This window comes from Microtus ochrogaster, chromosome 6, assembly GCF_000317375.1.
Source record: "Microtus ochrogaster isolate Prairie Vole_2 chromosome 6, MicOch1.0, whole genome shotgun sequence".
In the NCBI taxonomy this organism is placed as follows: domain Eukaryota; kingdom Metazoa; phylum Chordata; class Mammalia; order Rodentia; family Cricetidae; genus Microtus; species Microtus ochrogaster.
This window is the reverse complement of record NC_022013.1, coordinates 1,937,165-1,957,767: the sequence shown is the minus strand read 5'-3', so window position 1 is coordinate 1,957,767 and position 20,603 is coordinate 1,937,165. Positions and strand designations below refer to the sequence as shown.

The following is a 20,603-nucleotide window of genomic DNA, read 5'->3' as shown; positions in this document are numbered from 1 at the left end:
CAGAATTGTGACCCACTGTGCGCTGTGACAGCAGACACAGAATTGTGACCCACTGTGCACTGTGACAGCAAGACACAGAATTGTGACCCACTGTGTGCTGTGACCGTAGACGCAGAATTGTGAACCTGCTGTTTCCCAGTCCGTGCTTTGACTAATTCCCAATTATTTGGGATTTGAAATGGAAAGCAAAGAGGAGTTTAGAAAAGGCAGGATTCTTCACAGTCCGAAATGAATCTTGACCGTGTCAGCCTAATTCCTAATCTGTGAAAGCCAATTCAATAAATAATTACTAAACTACCTTGTTTTCCTACTAAAAAAGCTATTTTTCTCTCTTTATACACACATAGGTGAATGCAAACTTCTAAATATCTTCCTTTAAAAACTCATAAGTCTTAAGGCTTGAGCTTGAATATTCATGAAGTCTACACTTAGGAAGAAGAAACTGATTATGGAGGACATGGCGGGAGTTATTCCAGGTATGGCTGACCTAGCCTCTTCACATGGGATCAGAAGCATCTTCGAGGTACATGCTCTCACAAATACCACTTGTTTGGTCTATGTTACAAATAAGCCCCATGGCTCTTACAGATTAACTGAAAGCAGTCAAGCAGTAACAACACCAGGAGACTCCCTCAATTCCACTAGAGGTCAAGAAGTTCCAGTGCTTTCTCCTGTGTGTGAACAAATCAGAGGCATGCTCCAGACAGGCTGTAATTGGGTGCCAGGATGGATACAGTCAAATGCCAGAACAGTTCACCAGAAGCTATCATACGAGGTGCCTGGACAGCCACTGGAAGTTAGCATTAAGTGCACTCCCAACAGAACTTGTAGCCATGTGTGTAGCTGTCAGTTATAGGCTTATTATTCATCAGGTCTCAAAGTAAAGTCATAACAGAGTTTATATATCAGCAAATTAAATTTAACTCGGAAAGGTTAAATGACAATTATCCTATCACTCCCGGCATACTTCTTTGGGGATATTTATTTCTTATCACTGAAAACCTGCCATTTGAATATCCCAACTAATTCATCTTTATGTAGCATCGTCTGTTGGAAGCAACATGAAGATATTGGCAGGAATAGTTAGTACCGACTTTTTTCTTAGGGAACATTTTCAGGTTGTTGGTCTCAAAATATGAACACTTTACTTACATTTTAGTATGAATTTAATCCTATTGATTTATTATCTTATATAAATTATTTGTCTTATAAAACTTGAAATTTGAAATTGACATATCAAGGTTACAACATTTAACTCTACCTCTAACTCTGAGCTTTCTTGAGCAATGCCAATGGAAACAGCTTATAAACTCCCTGCTCTGCTAGCTGACTCAGTGAGTCAAACTATCTGGAAGCTACACTCTAATTTAGAATCAGATTAAAATGGGACCAAAGCCAAGGAAGTAGAAAATAATTAATTTATTCTTTTCAATTGCAAAAAAATTTAATAAATGTAGTATTCTAGTGAACTCAAAATAATTTATTCTATTTGCTCATTGGAAGTACATTGAAAGTCTAAAAATATAATCCTAATTAACATGAGTTTCTTGGTGTCTGAAAAGCAACTATTTCTAAATATAAATAAGGATCACATTGTATCATCCACAGAGAATTATGAAGGTATGGAAATAAAACCAACTCAAAGTAAAAGCATTTTGAAAGGATAAAGAAAATTCACATGGAAAAAAAAGTCACATTTTTGAGACCTTTGCTAATAACAAACCGTTCTGAATATCCATGTATACTGCAGGATTTATTATATATGGCAATGTAGCTTGGCTGTTCAGTGAAGAAAATTAATAGGGCTTTAAAGCAACGTTTAGATACAAAATAAGGAGGTGGGATGGGAGCACAAGGTTGAGCTGAAATTCCATCTGCCAAATCCACGTTTATTGGTTTTGTTTGCTTTTTTTCTGTTTGCTCTGGTTTATGCTTGGTATGCTGGTTTATGTTTGGAAAACAACACCGCTTATGACAGGGATGGATAGGAATCCTAGCTGAGGCATTTGGATAGGAATTCAAGTACACACAGATGTGTGTTTGGTTTGTTTGAAGTACAGCATCTATCTGGCCCGGCTATGTGCTCATGCCGAGGCCTTTTCTCTTCCCAGTTTCTATTCTGCAGGAAGAATTTTGTGGTCTCTATACTCTTCGGGGCTTCATTTACCCTTTCTGTATTTCTATCTAATTTACAACATCTTTCTTTTTTCCTTGAGGTTGTGCAGTGAAAATAGTTGGTTTTTGTACTCAAAGCCTCCTTATCCTCTGTCTGTGGATCTGCACACAGAAAGATGTGTGGGTAACTGGGAGAAGGGGTAACTGGGAAAAGAAGTCCCCTCCAAAGTTGACTTTGAGTGGCTTGGAGAATCAAGCCTGAATTTTATACCACTCAAAGCTCATCTAAGGGCATAACCCAGCATCAGTACCTCCTGCCTCCAGGAACCACTGTCTCTTTCCTCTCCAAGGGGGGACTTTGTTGGAAGTGCTACTCCTAGATACTACTGAGAACTGAGGTACTGCGTGAAGGCAGTGACTGAATGACAGGTCATTGGTAACTTGAATAAAGTCTCTGAGGATATCTCTGCTAAGACTGAGTGCTGAGCTGGGCTTTATAGAGCGGAGACTGGATGATCATTCCGAATGTAGAATGGTGAAGACCAGATCTAACATGCTGAACCAAGAGAAAACTCAGATGTGTTTCTGATTCCCAAACATCCAGACATATTTTGTTTGCTAACTTCTAAAAACATCAGGTGTCCTGCTGTAACTTCAAATCAGCCTCTCCCCCAATCCTGTCGCACATTTGTTTTCTAGTGAAGCTCCAAGGCTTTTGGTCCTTACAAACGGAATAGACTTGACTGTAAGAATAATAATGTGTGCTCATGCCCCTTCAGGGCAGTGGTAGCACAAGCCTTTAATTCCAGCACTCGGGAGGCAGAGAGAGGCAGGTGAATTTCTCTGAGTTTAAGGCCAGCCTACAGAATGGGTTCCAGGACAGCCAGAGCTGCTGCACAGAACAACCCTGTCTTAGGGGGAAATTTTCTGTTGGTCAATGATTAAATACAGTATTTCTCCAACACAGTAGTTTTTAAATTTCAGTGTATCCTAGAATCACTGGGGAAGTTTGTTTAAAAATTCAGATATGGAGGGTCCAGTTCTAATGTCAGAATCAATATTTCCTAGGGTGGAAACAAACAGCCTGTATTGTTCTGACCTGGGTATCCATGATAGCTACTTTAAGGGCCCAATTCAACTATTTTAAGTTTTACCTTGGGGGTCAGTCATGACTACAAGGAATGCCTGTTAGAGTAACTTTCCTTTTGATTCTCTCAAATTTGAGAGCTAGATCGTATCAAACAGGAAGCCTCCCTATTAAATCTTGCATTGAATTTCCTTAGGCCATATTAGTGAGAACAGCTACCTGTACCTCAGGTAGTGACTTCTGTTAAAAGGTGAAATTCGAATGACCCAGAAGAATAGTAGTTCACTAAGCTTTGCTGGTGTGCAACAGCCCTACACTTTCATCACAATTAATAATAAAAAGATGGGGGACACAGGGAATAATGAGTAAGTAAATAATACACAAAGAACATGGGAAATGTTTCCTTTGTAGCTATGTTACTAGAAAACAAAGAATCCCAATTTCTAAATCTGTATCACTCTGTGGTTAGCATCATACAAAATTTTCTTGAAAATTTTAGTGAAAAAAGTATAGTTGATTTTTTTTTTTACTCTTTATAGGGGTTTGCCACCAAGCCATCAAAAAAAAATATATGGAGATTTATTCTTATTTATGAATGCCTAGCCTTAGCTTGGCTTATTTCTAGCCAGTTTTTCTCAATTATCCCATCTATCTTTTGCTTCTGGGCTTTCACCTTTCTCTATTCTATATACCTTTCTTCTTTTCTTACTCCATGTCTAACTGTGTAGCTATGTAGCTGGCCCCTGGTATCCTCCTCACCTCCTTTTTTTTAATCGCTCCTCCCCCTTCTCTGTCTTTCTCTTATTTATTCTTTCTGTATGTTGGCCCTGCCTATTTCTCTTTCCTGCCTAGCTATTGGTTGTTCAGTTCTTTATTAGATCAATCAGGTATTTTAGACAGTCAACACAGCTTCACAGAGATAAACAAATGCAACCTAAAAGAATGCAATACATCTTTGCGCCATTAAACAAATATTCCACTGCATAAATGAATGTGACACATCTTAAAATAATATTCCACAATAGAAAAGATTGTTTATGGATGTGGGCCTCTTTCTCTTGCAGTTTGTAGGACTGTTTTGGACATTTTGTTAGAGCTGGCGTCTGTATTTGCTATGGGTTGCCAAATTCTAGTCTATTTCCTATTTTGACTAGATATTCTTGGTAATAGGAATAGGAAGGAGCAAGGATTTATTCAGATCATGGAGTTCAGACTCTTCAGAGGGTCACAAAGCAACTTTCCAGGAAGCTCCAAGCTAGGCAACTATCCAGAGAGGTAACCGATGGGAGTTAGGGAAAGAGGATGGCTGTTTGGAGCAGATGGGTCAGGATGAGCTCTGTGGAGAGGAGGGCACAGCCTGGTTTGATTGTGGTGGTGGAGAGAAAAAGACATTCTAAGGAGAGGGGAGCAGGCTAGTCCTGGTGTTTTTTGTTACATTATTGTTGTTAACTTCTGAAGAGCACCCTCCCTTTCTCACATCTTCCGTGGTTGTCCCTAAGGAAACTGTGCTGGCCATCATTCAGGGACTGTTTACCTCAGCACTTCATGCAGAATCAACAGCCCTGAAGCATACAGGCTCAATGTTAGCAGCTGTATAAATGCTTAGGGTCTTAGGGCTCCAAGTGCTTCTGACACACCTTAGCTTTGCCAATGGGGGCTTTATGTTTCAGCTTCTGTTTACTCAGACAGAAAATGAAAAAATAATAGCGTTCAACATAAGGTTGAGGTAAGAATTAAATAGGTTAATGAAAACATTTAAGACTATGTTCATAGCATTTTGCAATATGTATTATTAATTATATATAGTTAGGTAAGGTGATAGATATGTTGATTAGTGTATTGAAACATTATACCATACAGACATTCATCAAAATGTCACATTGTAGCCTAGGAATATATAAAAATACAATTTTAAATAAAACCAAAAGAATTTCATAAGCTATTTCATATCAATAAATTATAGCTTTTGTAAATATGATCACCAGTGAGATGAAGCAAAACTCCACAATTCCCTAAGAGTTAAGTGTATCTAGTTTTCCATCCTAAACCAAGGGCAATCACTGAGGCTCCTGAGTTGGCATTTACCCCTATGAAGGCTCTGTGTCCACAAGGGAACCCTTGAGGAGAAGGTTTCTTCATATAGAGTGACAAATGACTTTCCTTTGTGACTGAACATCACACACCTATGGGACAGATTATGAAAGCAACGTGTTTGGCTCCCATGGAAACTAAGTTTGACCCCCAGAATATTTGTATAAAAAAAAAAACAAAGCAAAACAAAACCCCCAGATGTGGTGGTGTGGCACCTGTAAGCCCAGTGCTGGGGAGCTAGAGGCCAGAGAATCACTGGCCCTCTCTGGCCATCCACCCTAACCTAGTTAGAGAGCTCCAGGTCAAGGAGAGACTGCTGTGAGTCAGAAGCATTATACAGCTGACGGATCACTAGGCAAACTAACTAGAGTAGTGGGACACCCAATTTGCAGAGCTTTGGAAACACCTGCCTTTTGGATAGTCAAGTCACTGTGAATTCTGTAGAAATCTTATGAAGTCATGGCTCTTCTCCCTTCTGTAATGGGATTCTTCCCGAAATATCCCAGCAGTGTATTAATCATTCCTTGAGATAACTTATTCCTATGTGGATATTTGGATGACCTTTTCCACACTGCAGGCCCTGGTGTGAAAGCATTCACTCAGCCAAACCTTTGTTCTCATAGTCAAATCTACATAAAGCTGTACCCTCACAATTATCCTTATTGACAGGACTCATTGACAAGAAAGGAGCCCTGAGCAGGAGGCACTCAGCAGGAGAAATGGTATGTTTGCGCTTACTGAAAAACAGGTCTGAGTGGCCCTGAATTCTCTTACAGTCAACTGAAGAGAGTATAACTTACTGGCCTTTGATCTACCCTAACAAGCTATTACTATTCTGTACTTACTTCACTTTTCACTTGACACAGGTCTTAGTCTAGGAAATTAACTGTTTGTACCCTCTACCCCTAAAATATACAGGAAAAAATCTTGGGTCGCTAAACCAGTCCCAGAGAAAGTAATTCCTTCTCACCTGGGTGCCAGGGGATACAGCACCCTGATGCTTATCCCAGGGGAAAGGCGGCCAAGCTTTATCCTAATCCTCCCAGTGTCTGCTGGGGAACTTCACAGCCTTGCCCCCTCTGAGACATAAGGTGCCTACCTTGTCAGTCTTTTATCCATCCTGTTAGCCCTAAGAAATGCATGCTTGGTACCACTGTTATTTAGGAGAAAATTGTTAACTATGTCTGTATGGGCATACAAACTAGAAACCTTGTGGGATGGGTAGAACAGCAAGGAATATCAAGAGAAACATTAAAAAGAAACATCGAAAGGGGGACATCAAGACAGCATTAGACAGAGAAGCACAGAAAGAATAAATGGGACATGATAAAAAGACTTACATGAGCTAATTTATTTAATTTACCCTCAGATCTTATTAATCAGGTTTCGCCTGCGATAGTCATTCTTCTGAATCCTGAGAGGTTTAGTGGAGCTTGACCCCAACCTAAAACTCGATAAGAGACCTTGTCTCAGAAACACAAGATGGGTCTGAGACATGTCCCCCCCACCACACTCATATCTGCACTCACATGTATACCTACCTGTATACACACATACACACATGTACATGCACATCCACATCCGTACTCACATGTATATCTGTATACACACACACATGTATATACACACTGACATCTGCATTCACATGCATATCTGTATACACACATTCTCTCTCTCTCACACACACACACACACACTACTCACACACACACACATGTATATACACACTGACATCTGCATTCACATGCATATCTGTATACACACATTCTCTCTCTCTCTCTCACACACACACACACACACACTACTCACACACACACATGTATATACACACTGACATCTGCATTCACATGCATATCTGTATACACACAGACTCTCTCTCTCTCTCTCTCTCTCTCTCTCTCTCTCTCTCTCTCTCTCACACACACAGACACACACACACACACTACTCACACACACACATGCACACAAAGTCATGGGCAATCTATAAGGTGCAACATCCACTTCACAAGCACCAGAACTCAAATTCTCCACCTCGGAATAGACAAACCAGGTGTGTGATGTGGTAAAAGCTGACTGTAGAGTCAAAGGTGCCTGTTCTGTTTGACCTAGAACACTGAGAAACGTGGAACAAATTTTTTCATTTTCCTGAGTCTCTCACCTATTCATAAAGCTTGTTTCCCTACTGGGACTATCGGAGGAGGGCAAGAAGAATTTTGCTGACAACTCTGGACTCCCTATATCCATAATTATCTATGTCTCTATCAGGAGGGAAAACAAGTAGGTACAGGGACTTCCTTGTGGAATACTTCCTGGGTGGACAGTAACTCTGCAGGATGAGAGTTCTGAGTCATGAGCAGGAATTTTCATCCTAAGCCATGTTCCTGCTTGTTCAGACAAAATGAGTCAGGAGAATCCAAGAGAAAGTTCATATACATACATACATATACATCCATACACACACATATGTACATACATATACACATATGTACACAAACACACATATATATACAGATTTGACGCTGTGTTGAATTTTAACAGAGACAGGCAAAGAAGTTATAACTTTAGAAAAATCTCATGGTAAGAAAATAATTTAAACAAATTTTAATCAAGATAACCTCATTCCCTAATAGGTGCCCAGTACGTGTTGAGAGAGGATGACTTTAAAATTTCTATGCAGAACTCCATGGTTTGGTAGAGGGTGATTGATATCTGGATTCTTCACAAGCCCAAGAGTTTGTCATTCTGCCTACTAAATTATCAGGAATATTTATTGAACACTGGGGCCACCCAGTGATCTGTGAAGTTTATATTACACACTAAAGAGAGAAACTTACACCCAGGGGCACCCGCAGAGACAAAGGCTCTCTGTATATCAAGGCTGAGTTGAGAGGCATATGTGGGTTACACATCTCAATTGATTTCTTAGAGAAAACCACTCTGAAAGAAAAAAATCCTTACTCATAATTCACTACCTGGAAACTCAGCAGCACATTTTGCTTGTTTTATTGAAAAAGTAAAGTGTTGCCTTCAACCTTATCTTAGGGTCAGAGTTCAGTGCTCAAGAACTTGATCACTAAAGCACATCAGAGCCATCATCATTTGAGAATAAATTAGCATTTTCTTATTCACTGCTCATATGGACAGAGGTTTGAATGTGCCTGTAGGGAGGAGGGAGGAGGAGGGGAAAGATGGGCCTGAAATGGAAAATCAAAGAGGAGTTTGTGTCTACATGCACTGAGTAGGAGGAAGGTGGAAGTCCAGTCTGGAACATTTTTATCTTGGACATTCAAAATGATCAGTCCTAACTGATCCTAACCTGCCAAATAATCTGTGAAAGAATTTTGTTTTGTATTTTTTTGTTGTTGTTGTTGTTGTTTGAGATAGGGTTTCTCTGTGTAACAGCTCTAGCTATCGTGGAGCTAGAAATGAGTGGAGAAGAGACCTGGAATTTATTAGCACTACTTAGGGGTCACTCTGTTAAGCTTTTTATCACTGTGACAAACACCTGACATGGGCGCTTGGAAAAAGAAAGGATCTATTTTCGATCACAGGTTTCAGAGGTTCCTGCCTATGGTCTGAGCTTTGTTGTTTTAGGCCATGATGGGGCTGAGCACCATAGCAGGAAAGGTTGGGAGGAATGAAGTTGTTCAAGAGATACTCAAAATGAGAACACACTCAGTGAATGACTTCCTCCAACAAGGCCCACTCCTAGAGTTTCTACACCCGCCCAAGATAACCGTATCTATAGGGGAACTCAAAACAAGAGGATTTGAAGAAAGGACAGTTACTAACCAAATCTTAATACCTATCATGTGCCAACCACAGGAGAATTGAAAATGCTTATTCTCTGCTGTGCATTGGTCTACCCAAAGTAAACAGAGGCATGGAAACAAATGTCATAACCTCAGCATGGAAAAGATTTAATACTACAGGATATACTGGCAACAAAGTTCCCTGACTTTCAGGAACCCCTATTGTCATTGTCATAATCATCATCATCACCACCACCCAATAATAATGATAAGGACTCCATATTCATGAGCCTGGCATATTTCTATATGTCTCGACCTCCTTATAGCACATTTATGGGATAAGCATTAGGCTATCTCAACTTAAGGAAATGCAGTAAGTTTCAAGTAACTTGTAATTTCCACTCAAGGTTTAAAAGGAGAGAGGTGTGATATGAAGTGTGATAAGGAGTGTGATAAGGAAGTGTGACACAAGAATCTATGACAGGAGCTTGGAATTTTTGAATGTGTGTGCTAATCAGAGGAACTGTGGAGGTCAGGAAGAGGAGACACTTCAAGAGAAAGACAATGGAAGATAACTGGTGAGAATGGAGGATGGGGTGGGGTGGGTATGGAAGAACAGGTAGAAAAGAGAATGTGGGAAGGAATAACTAACACTGAAGAACTTTGGAAATGTCATATGAATATCTACTACTATAGAATCTCCATACAATACACATGGACATGCATACCAAGAAAGAATTTAAGTGAACTTACAGTAAAATGGAGGACAGCCCCCTCAGACACCATAGCCTAAAGGCCAATGGTAGAATGGTAGCAGTAGCATCTCTCTTTGGAGTTGTTGGTATGGGGTTTTATAGACACTCAAAGAGTTCTGGCTATTGTCCCTGGTCTTCGTTATCCTCCAGAACTTCATACTAGTATCCTATTGCTGAAGACATCCCCTACCAAGTCATAAAACATGAAGTATCAAGCTGGTATCAGTCTGGAAACTTCATCCCCACTAGCCAGCTTTCATTGTGTTGGAAAGCCAAAGAAGAAAACAAACATTTGTCTTATCTCTCTGGGAACCCTGCAAGCTACAACAGCAACCTACCTGGTAGAGATGCCAATTGGTGCGATAGTGGCAGGAATGTAATGGGGGGTCACAGTCACTTTCTGATTAGATTTAGGTCCTTTTCCATAAGATGGACCACATACCTTGGACTATGATCTTGGCCAGTTATTTGTTGCTAGTAGGTCATGGGTCCTGGGGGAGAACCTACGTTATTCTGCCAAATAAAACTTGATTAAATAAACTCCTAATGACTGATTGTCTGATCTATATATTAGTGCATCTCAAATCTCTTTAGAAATGTTTTGTTTAGTAGCAGATGGAGATTAACATGGAGACCCACAACTGGTCAATATATGAAAAAAAAAGACTGTATATTGTGAGGTTTAAATGATTCAGCTCTATGCCAACCCTTCTCCAAAGGCTCAAGGATAATCACTGAAGAGGAAGTAGCAAGAGTCTAAGAGCTAGAGGTGGTAGATGATGACAAGGAGACAGTGTGTTAGGGATACTGCAAAGAAGTTTATCATATGAACTCATAGCACAAGACCAAACCAGGCACAAATCCCATCATGGAGTAGGGAGGTGTTCATGAAATCCCAACCCCAGTGCTCATATGGAACTTACACCTATTCACATAAAGGTAGCATTAAGTCTACTTAGTGAGTTAAAAAATATCTAAATTACAAAAGATGAGCACATGAAGTTAGGAAGGAATGATAAAGGAATTAGAGCAAGGGAATGGGGGATTAACTTGATTAAAAAAATCCATGAAATAATTCATAATCTTAACTGTTATGACACATGACCTAAATGGTTTTTATTTGTTTGTTTGTTTTTAACCACTGTCTTTGAATCTGGAAACTCAAGACTTAACTCCCAGGGCTGACACAGGAGGAAATGGATACCATCAAATGAGGTTTCCTGCTGCCTCCCAGCACAGCCTGCCTGCTACAGGCTTTCCTGTTACCATGGCTCTACCATGCAGCTCCCTCCTGGAGATGAAAGCAGGAGGTACTCCCTTGGTCTTTAATTAGGAGCCTGGCAAACAATTAATTAAAAACCCCAAGGTTTCCTGGAAGTTATAGAAGATATGCTTTGTATATATTTCATTTCAATCTCCAGACTAATCATTTTCTGTCCCTTACCTCCTCTATATCCGTTCTTCCATAAAGTCATCTATACATCTGAGAAAAATTTTGATTAGTGAATTCAGGAGAGAAGATGAAATAGAAGAGCATAGGCAAAGCAAGAATGCCCCGCGGTGTGATCCCAGTTCTGTGCAGTCATGGGGTATTTTCTATTAATTATTAATACATGATATTTAACATTTTATTAAGTTATATGTGTGAGGATCTGAATTTTCATATACTAATTAAATCTTGAAAATACAAAATAAGTTCTATGCAAGGCAGCCTGATAGAGATCTTGCAGGAACAATGTCATTGGCTTTAAAGAAAAACCATGCCAAGTGCAGTGACTCATATCTGTAAGTCCAGCATTCCAGAGTTGAGGCAGGAGGATTCCCATGAAGTATGATAGTAATGACAGCAGTGACTAAGATAATTAACTTGCAATAAGAAATTAGCAATGCTCTCTTCTAGTAGACTAAAATGTATGCAAAGATAAACTGAAAAATATTAAGCTGTAAAGAAGTATTTCTTATCCCCACTACCTGGAAGATTTACCTATGAAGAGTTTCAGTGCTGTAAATGCCCTTTAACCTTTGGAGATTGAGTCCAGTGTGGTCTGTGGTGATCCTCAGTCACGAGTACACTGAGGAAATTCCATGGGGGTGAGGAAGACTGCTAGAGGAATATTGTACTTATCATTACTGAGCCAGCCTTAGGTCCTTTCGGGCAGGTATTTGTTTTATAGGCTAACGAAGGCATGGAGAAAATAGCAAAGGAAGTGCCATGAAAAGCTCCTTAAGATTCGATTAATTTATGACAGGGACTTAAAAATTAGAGAGGCCACACAGGGCTGAGCCCTGACAGAACTTTGATTTGCGTAGAAAAGGATGTGGAATGATTATTAATGCTTTCAAGGCAGACTTAGATAAGGAAGAATGAGAAAAGAAATCTGTTTGGCTACTAGCCAGAGATTGTTCGTGGTTTGAAAATGCCTTTTATTTTAAGGGATTTAACTCATAATCCCAAGCAGGACAAAATAAAACCTGACACGGCTCACTCATCGCTAAGATACAAATCATCGCTAATGTACTAGGCCTCTGAACCACCCTGGCTTTTCTGGGGGTTTAGGATGGTTAGGTTGGAGATTCACATAATCTAGTGATTTCCCAATCATACCACAGATGAATTAAGTCAGAATGTCTGACAATAGAATCCAGAAACAGTCATTTTTTTTTTTAACAGATTCAAAGACAACTTTCAGGAATACATACATCACATCGCTGTCCTTCAACTTTGACCCAACCTACAACCGTAAATTTATCTGCCCTGATTAGCTGAAATTACAAGTTTCACTCCTCTCTCCCTCCTGAGTTTTCGGTAGGGACCAAACATTTTCTCAACCATGCTGCCATGGCACTTCTGTTTTCTCCTGAGGGTCTGACCCAAATCTATGAACTCACTTTTAACTTTGAAGCTGACATTTTCTTACTAAGAAATCGCTAATAAATTCCCCTCTACTAGACTTCTGCACCAAAAGCATAGGAAACAGCTTGAAGCTTAGAAGAGACCCAGAACCCAGGTCTATTGTATTAGAATCTGCCTTTCACAAGCTCCTCAGGGGGCTGCTTTCAGTTTCAGGTTTGAAATGCAATCTTCTGAAGTCCTATTCCTCAAAACATTCCTGGAAGGACAGTCTCAGGGACAGAGAACCTATGCTTTAGCATCTCCTTACAATGCCAGCCTCCCACCACATACGTGCCAACAGTCGTGGTCACCCATCTAAAGTCTATTATGTGTGAGGCAGTGATATAAGTTTATTTCTTTATGATGTGTGCAACTACTAAACCCATTTCCCAAGTGAAGAAACTGAGGTGGAAGAGATTAGCAGGACATCTGTGATGCCAAACTATAAATACAACCCACCCACAATGTAGTCTCTGAAGAGTCCAAGATACGAATAGAGAAATGTAAACGCCAAAAATAAGAATGTAGAAATAAAGAAAGATAAAGTTGTAAGCCCAGGATAATGAAAACAGACTGTGAGCAGCTTTCTCAGAAACTTAAGAATAAACTATGAACAGTGGGTTACTTTGCTTTACAACCCATAGCTCTGTCTGCAAGGCTGAAGCGGCCCTCTGTAAACTAAGGGTCTGCTTTTAGATAACCCCTGGCCACTCATGACCAGCAATTGATGTGAGCTGACTTTTAAATGATGGGATGCACCTGGCTTTTTGGCTGTGCATTTTCCCATACCCTTCCCTGCTATGTGAAACTGGCAGCATCAGGGGACTGTAGAGCTTTGGTAAACACCCTCAGAAAGTGCCAGAGAGAAGCAAACATTTAAATAAAAACAGTAGTTTAACTAAAAATTTCTGTTAATTGAAGTTGCAAAGAAGGACAGTTTGTATCTGAGTTTTACCTTGTGATTGTAAAAATTTCTTTGTTCATGCCTAATGCTTCTTGTTTCTTGCTATGAAAAGAGGGAGTTTAGAAACTGTCCTTTGCCATAGCCTTTCAAGTCCATCCCTGGCTGTGGTCTCAGCTAGCTGATAAGCTTTTTGTGCCCTATGGATATTTATTTATTTATTTATTATTGTAATAAAAGTTTGCTTCTGGTCTAATTGACTTTGGTGTCAGTTTCCCTCTTTACGCAACCCCTGTGTTAAATGCTCACAGTCCCCAGATTTTTGAAATGAAAGAACTTGTAGAGGGGGTGAGAAGCAGGGGGTTTTGAGGCCCTGCTGACCAGTGGTTGGAACACAGGATGAGAGTTTGCCCTTTAGACCTCATACAATTGCAAATGCCTGGCACCTCTCCCACAGCTACTGGTTCCAAATTCCTATGCATAAGGACAGTAATCTGTACTTCACTGAGCTTCCAGGTGAACCAAGGGCACAAGCATTTGAGAACAACAGGCTTCTTTGAAAAAAATATCCCCACCTCTTAGCATCCTCTGATTAACCCAAGCATATACAAGAACATGTTCCAGGCATGTGACTAAACACAGGAATAAGCAAGAAGCTGGAAGAAGTCTAAAAATTGAATCTTTACTTCTTCAGGTCTCTGGCTGCACAACTGTGAAATGGATTATCTAGGTTTGAAGAGTTAGAGGCAAAAAGACACCACTGAGACTTTGAAATTATTATCATTGCAACATCTACTATGTAAACAACTAATTGAATCTCTGGAAATTGGAGTAAAATTTAAAACTGCTCCAAAAACTGTTATATTACAAGCTGTGATTCTCAAACCCTCAGCCAACGTAAGAAAAAGCCTTAAAATGCAAAGTAAATTTTGTTGCATGCAGACTACACCGTCAGGCAGTGGCTGAAGTAATTTCTGCTTGTCAGGGTGCCCCAGCTCAACTAAATTAATCTGGTTTCCAAGGTGATAGGGGACTTAGATGACACCACACTAAATTTGGCTTGCAAGGGGGTATTTTTTAATCCCACTTTTTCCACTTTATAACTATTGAACAAAGGCATTATGCTAAGCCCTGATGCGTCAGAAGCTAAAAAAAAAAAAAGAGACTCTTCAACCATTCACCTGTATTTTTCCAATATTTAGTCTATATTACTATTAAAACTTCGGGTCAGTTCCTTCAACTCTTTTTTTTTTTTTCCCCAAGACAGGATTTCTCTGTAGTTTTGGAGCCTTCCTGGAACTCACTTTGTAATTCAGGCTAGCCTTAAAATCATAGAGATTTGCCTGTCTCTGCCTCGTGAGTACTGGGGTTAAAGGTGTGCGCCACCCCCACCCTGTTCAACACTGTCTTCAATGTGGATCAAAACAGAGGCTGCTTTTTGGTTCCACTGTCTTTCCTGGCTGTACCAAACCCCACTTATCTGACTCATCTACTTTGGCTATTTCACAAAGTAAATGTAGAGTTCCTGGAAGAGATTAGCATTCTCTTCTCCCAAAGATCAGATAGATAATCCTCTAAATTCCTTCTGATTCAATATATTTATTCGCAATTCTGCCCTTAAGCAGAGCTATTATATTAACTTTGTGTAAATGTTCAGAAGGTGAATGGCAGATGTAAAACTCCATATGCAGGTGCCGTCTTTGTAGTGTAAGACATTGAAGGTAGTAGCCAGCATGTTCAGAGTACTGAAGAGACCTTCAACAGGTGACATGACTCCTTCTTCCTTTGGATCTGTGGCGATGCTGACCCTACCTGACAAAGTGACACTACAGATGAAAGAATGAGGAAACCCAGACAAACATGGCTGTGATTTTCTAGGGGGAAGCAGGACGTCCTCAGTGTCTGACAAGTTTTCTATGCACGGCTGAACACTTCCTTTCTCCATTGAGCTGGTGCGGCAGCAGAGAAAGTCACACCTTGTTTGTAAAGTGCCATCTCCATGATCATGAGTATCTGGGAGACAATCATGTCTGGGGACCATGGCTAGCACTTTTACTAATCTTGTTTTTGCTAGAATTTCCTTTCCTTACTGCAGCAGGGGTAAAATATTAGGAACCAGGACTAGGGGTTCACTCCAAACCTCAGACTAAGACAGAACATCACAGCTATGAATTAGCTCATCTGGAAGCTTAGCTAAGTCTGGGAAACTTAGTCTACTATGTTCAGCTTAGACTTGGCTACTCTGTGTCCTGCATAACATCCAGGCACATAAATCACCACCCAAAATAAATACAAAGGAAGATAAATCTTATATTTCCAGTGTTTGTACTTGTTCAAGGATTATTGACACAGTTGCTCTGTTTTTTTTCCCATGCAGTTATGCTTATTACCAGTTTAAACACAGTGATTAAGCTCTATATGTTAATTAAGTGTGTTCAACTAAGTCACGTACACACAGCAGCTCTGAAGTTGTAATTAAGCTTTAGAAGGAATCCCACAGGAATAATGTTCCAAATAAGACATCGATAATGATAGTTAGCAAGTTGTTATTACTTGAAGAGGTCTTCCAGACATAGTTTAGTAGGACATATTGTAATGGTCTGCCCCACCATCATCTGGGTATCCTGCCCCTTTAAGAGACAAGCCTTGCCTACTCTCCCCCTTGTGCTGTGGCAAGTGGATCTTCCTCCAGCCTCTCTCTCCTCATCCCTCTTTTGAAGAAGTGGCTGCTGCCTCTCTTGTCTCCACCCAGTCTGTCTGTCTGTCAGTCTGTCTGTCTGTCTGTCGTCTGTCTGTCTCTCCCTCTCTCCCTTCTAAACAAACTCTATACCCACATTCTCTGCATGGCGTGTCTTCCCCCCCACCCCTCTGCCCCCGCCTGGGACCTGCTGCCCTTCATGGCCCACTGATGGTCCTCAGGGAACTGCTCCGCCTCTTTTTAAACCGTAACATATATGTATTCCTAGAAAGTATAGCAATCAAATCATGACATATCATATCTGAACATATTTTCTTTTCCAAGATCTAAAGAACTGCTTATGCAGGACTATGTATATCCCTTTACTCACTTTCTTGTCAACCTAACACCCAGACAGATGAGAAAAAGTTCACATCCCACATGTTCCATAGTGAGAACTGGTTCAAATGGCTAGGAAAGAAAGCATCCACCACCTACCTGGCTGACACAGGCGTGGGCAGGGTGTCCACTCACTAAAGGCAGTCACAAGGCAGTCTTTCTTGCATGGGAGGAAACACGGTCTTACAGTTTCGGGTCTTGTAGACTCTGGACATCTGTCAAGGCAAAGAGACTATGTCAGTCTTTCAGAGAATAGATCTGGATTGATTTAGAACTGTAGGATTTCAAACAAAAGACTGTTTCTCTTATAGGTGATAGAAGAAAGACTCAGGGAATGATGACCCCTGCACAGGAGGTCATGGCCAGAGGCAAAGCAAGCCAACTCAGCTATTCACTACAGCAAGGAAAAAAGATGCCGTTCTTAAAATTAAGAAAATGTCAACTGTCATACCACCGGGGTCGGTTCAAGTAATATTTCATTTTTTTCAGAATAAACAAGTCAAAAACAGTTTTTTCAGGTAACATATCAAATTACTGATTGCTACAGAAGGTGACGAAGATATAGAGCAAGGTATACAAGAAGGAAAAGTTAGTAGAGTTCACTGAGAATATTGTGTGTCTCTGGTCATTAAACATGTTGGAATATTTAAATCGTCGTTCTATTTTCCATGGAGCACACAGGCTGATGAGACAGGGAACACATACTACTGCAAGCCACAGATAACAAACATGTTAGCTAGCATGAATCATAGGAAAGCATGAGAGCTGTTATCCCGTTAAGTAAGTTAATGCGTACAACTGGGAATGGTCTTAGAGAACCAACCATTTGGAAGGAACAAAATTCTTGTAAACAACCAAAAATAAAGTTATCTTTTTTAAGCTTGCTTTTTTGCTTCTGAATATTGAGAGCTGAGAGACACATTTGCCTTCTACAATAGAAATAAAGCAACATGGGAGCCAAGGAGACACTTCATTATGCGTGTGTGGGATTTCGATCTATAAGTTCCCATAAAGCCCAGCCGTATCACATAGATTAAAGAAGGGATCGGCGTATCAGAGACATGTGTGGTTAAGTGCCTTGCCAGTATTCTTGCACTTATTTCTGACCTTGGTTCAGAGGAATGCTCAACTGAAGGACCTCGACAATAAAGAGTCAACCCCAAACTACAGGGAAACCGAACACCTGAAAACTATGGCAGTAGCAAAAATATCACAACACGAGCCTAACAATTATCAGACTTTCAGAAGGAGAAAATGAAAAACAAAAGAGATAATATTAATGGGGAGATAATGGACCAGACCATCCCAGAACTTTACAATACCATGGGATCGTATTCAGAGTGCAAATTTCCCAGGCGTGACAAAAAGACCAGCATACAAACACGAGGATTCTTCAAATGTAAAGACTTATGTTAGGAACTAATAATGTTAAAACAAAGTAAGGAAAAAAGAGATATCTTCTAAGAAGGAAGAGAACTCTGCTCACATTGGACCTCAACTGATAGAACTAGTAGCACAAAAATCATTTAATAATTTAAAAAAAAAAAGCTTCAGAAGCAGTGCGAAGAGTAGAAGACGCAGTGGTGTTTGGGGAAGAAGTGCTCTACAATGCTGGTTTGGCTACAGCAAGACATGGATGCAGTGGGTGTGTTTCAGCATCAAAAGTGAAGAAGGTAAATGGGGGTCCAAGGCATTTATGTAATATAGCAAGGGTTCAGAGAGTCTAAATAAAACAGGGGAGGAGGATGTTGTGTGTGATGGCGAGTCTTGACTGTCGACTTGATGAGATCTAGAATCACGATGGAAATAAATCTTTGGTCGTGCCGCTGAGGGAGTTTCTCGATTAATTGACATCGGAAGAGCTACCCTGACTATGGGTGGCACTTTTCTGTGCGCTGGGAGTTCAGACTGAATGAAAAGGAGAAAGTGAGCTTGCACATACACTTCCTACTCTCTGCTTTCTGACTGTGGGTGTGACATGAGCAGCGGCCTCTGGCTCTGGCTCCATGCCATGCTGCATGGCAAGTTTGAGTCTCCCTCAACTCACATGTTAAGCCTGTGACCTTCAAAGTGACAGTATCTGAGTGCCGCCTTTAAGGCTGTGAGCAGTGTATGGGAGCAAAGCCCCCTGACATGAAAAAGCTTGTCCTCTCTTCTTGATCATTACCATATGAAGACCCAGAGAGTAGTCCACTAAAATTGGTGAAGAATTCCTTATTGTACCAACAAGACTATTATCTTGAGAGTCTACCCTCCAAGACTGTGAGAAAGAGTGGTCTGTTTGTTTTGGTCACTGCCCTATGGAAATTTTTATTATAGCAGCTCAAACTGACTAAGACACGGGTTCTAAAATTATTAATAAAAAGCATAAATGTAGGTTACTGGCAGAATGCTCCAACAGAAAGGATGTCATGAAGGTTCTGTGAGAGAATCCAAGAGTTATTGTTTTGATGGGCTCTAATCAAGAGATGAGTTTTAAATTATAAACAAAACATTACTTGAATGATACATAAAACTTCATTTCATTTAAAATTAAGAGGGAAACGTCAGGAAAAGAAGAGGACTGAGAGTGGATGCATGGGTTTGTTCATGTGGACATGAAGACACAGCACACAGACAGACAGACTGACAAGATATAGTCAGGGGCACAAAAGGAGAAGAGAAAAGCTGGGCATTCTCCAGCTGTTCCTCATATTTCTATTGATGAGCTAGGTACATTCTTACACAGTCAAGAGAAAGACATGAGATACCAGTTGAAAATGAGGTTGTCTTATGGAAAATGGGATGTAGAATAGGGAACGGTTAGGGATTGGCTCCATCCCACCCATGATCCTAGTGTATTGTACGTGCAGTATGTAATATTCTGGTGAAATAAATTACAGTGAAAAATGTACATTCATGCAGAAAACAATAAGTGAGTAATGAATAATAAATGAATTCTTATTAGTGCATTGTTATTAACCGTCATTAATTCAAACAAACCGTTATCAAATGGATTTGCTCAGTGAGCAAAGCAGTAGGAGAAAGAGGCTCTTGATAAGGATATAGTGTCATTGAAACAACCCACTCCAGGAAGGAAAATTTATATCCTACCTTAGTCAGATAGTAAAAAACACTGAAATCATTCCCAGGACTTTTATTCATACTCTGAGGTCTAATAAAAATAAAGTGAACTGCCATTTATCCTAACCCCTCTGCTGCCCCTTGGGTCCCAGAGCTGGCAGAGTACGGTCTAAACATGGCTGGAATGTTTCCAATAATACCCGCTCTTCTAAGCTCTGGGGAACATAGAAGTAGGGCTCAGACACACCTAGGGAAAATTCCTACGGGGATTCATAGTGTCTATGGTACTGAGCTTCAAGTTTTCTGTACAGGGTGCCTGTACTGCAGGGGCTCTGGCCACTCAAATAGCAATCAGTGCTCATCTCTCCTGGGGAAATGGTGGCATCCATCATACTAACTCATGAAGCATCAGTCATAATGCAGTTTGCTGGCCCTCTAAGGTGGATACACTTCCTAAGCTCTGCCCTTAGGGAGGAAGAGCAACACTGGCATCCTCTCCCCAGAAGACTAAACCAAGGAGCAGTGCTTTATGGAAACAAGAAGCTAAGAGCTTCCCTGAAAGGGCACACCTGTCTGATCTGAAAAAAGTCAACTATTCTCTTTTCTAGGAAATGGTGTTGTGTTACCTGCTTCTTCCAGCAAGTTTACCTTTTCCTCCAGGGCTCAACTGCCTTCTATTTATGAGCATGTTGTGTAGACTTCACACTTGATCACATTTCCAATTTCCATAAATTTCCTATTAGAGTTTCAAAATGTCATCATTGTCTACAAATAGCTTGGGTGTCCTATGCCTGGGAAAAGTCCAAGGTTCCTTTTCTGCATCATCTCAGTGACACCAAGGGACTGCATCATCATCTCAGTGACACCAAG

At 40.4% G+C, this 20,603-nt stretch overlaps 1 protein-coding gene across 2 annotated transcripts in view; it reads right to left on the bottom strand.

The window, feature by feature from the left end:
* Window positions 1-20,603, bottom strand: part of Thsd7b (thrombospondin type 1 domain containing 7B) — an 877,985-nt gene that overhangs the window by 355,496 nt on the left and 501,886 nt on the right. For both annotated transcript variants that reach the window (XM_026779900.1, XM_005348232.3), the window contains exon 10: window positions 16,770-16,885. In XM_026779900.1, coding sequence (XP_026635701.1) covers window positions 16,770-16,885 — 116 coding nt within the window. The remainder of the gene's footprint in view (window positions 1-16,769; window positions 16,886-20,603) is intronic.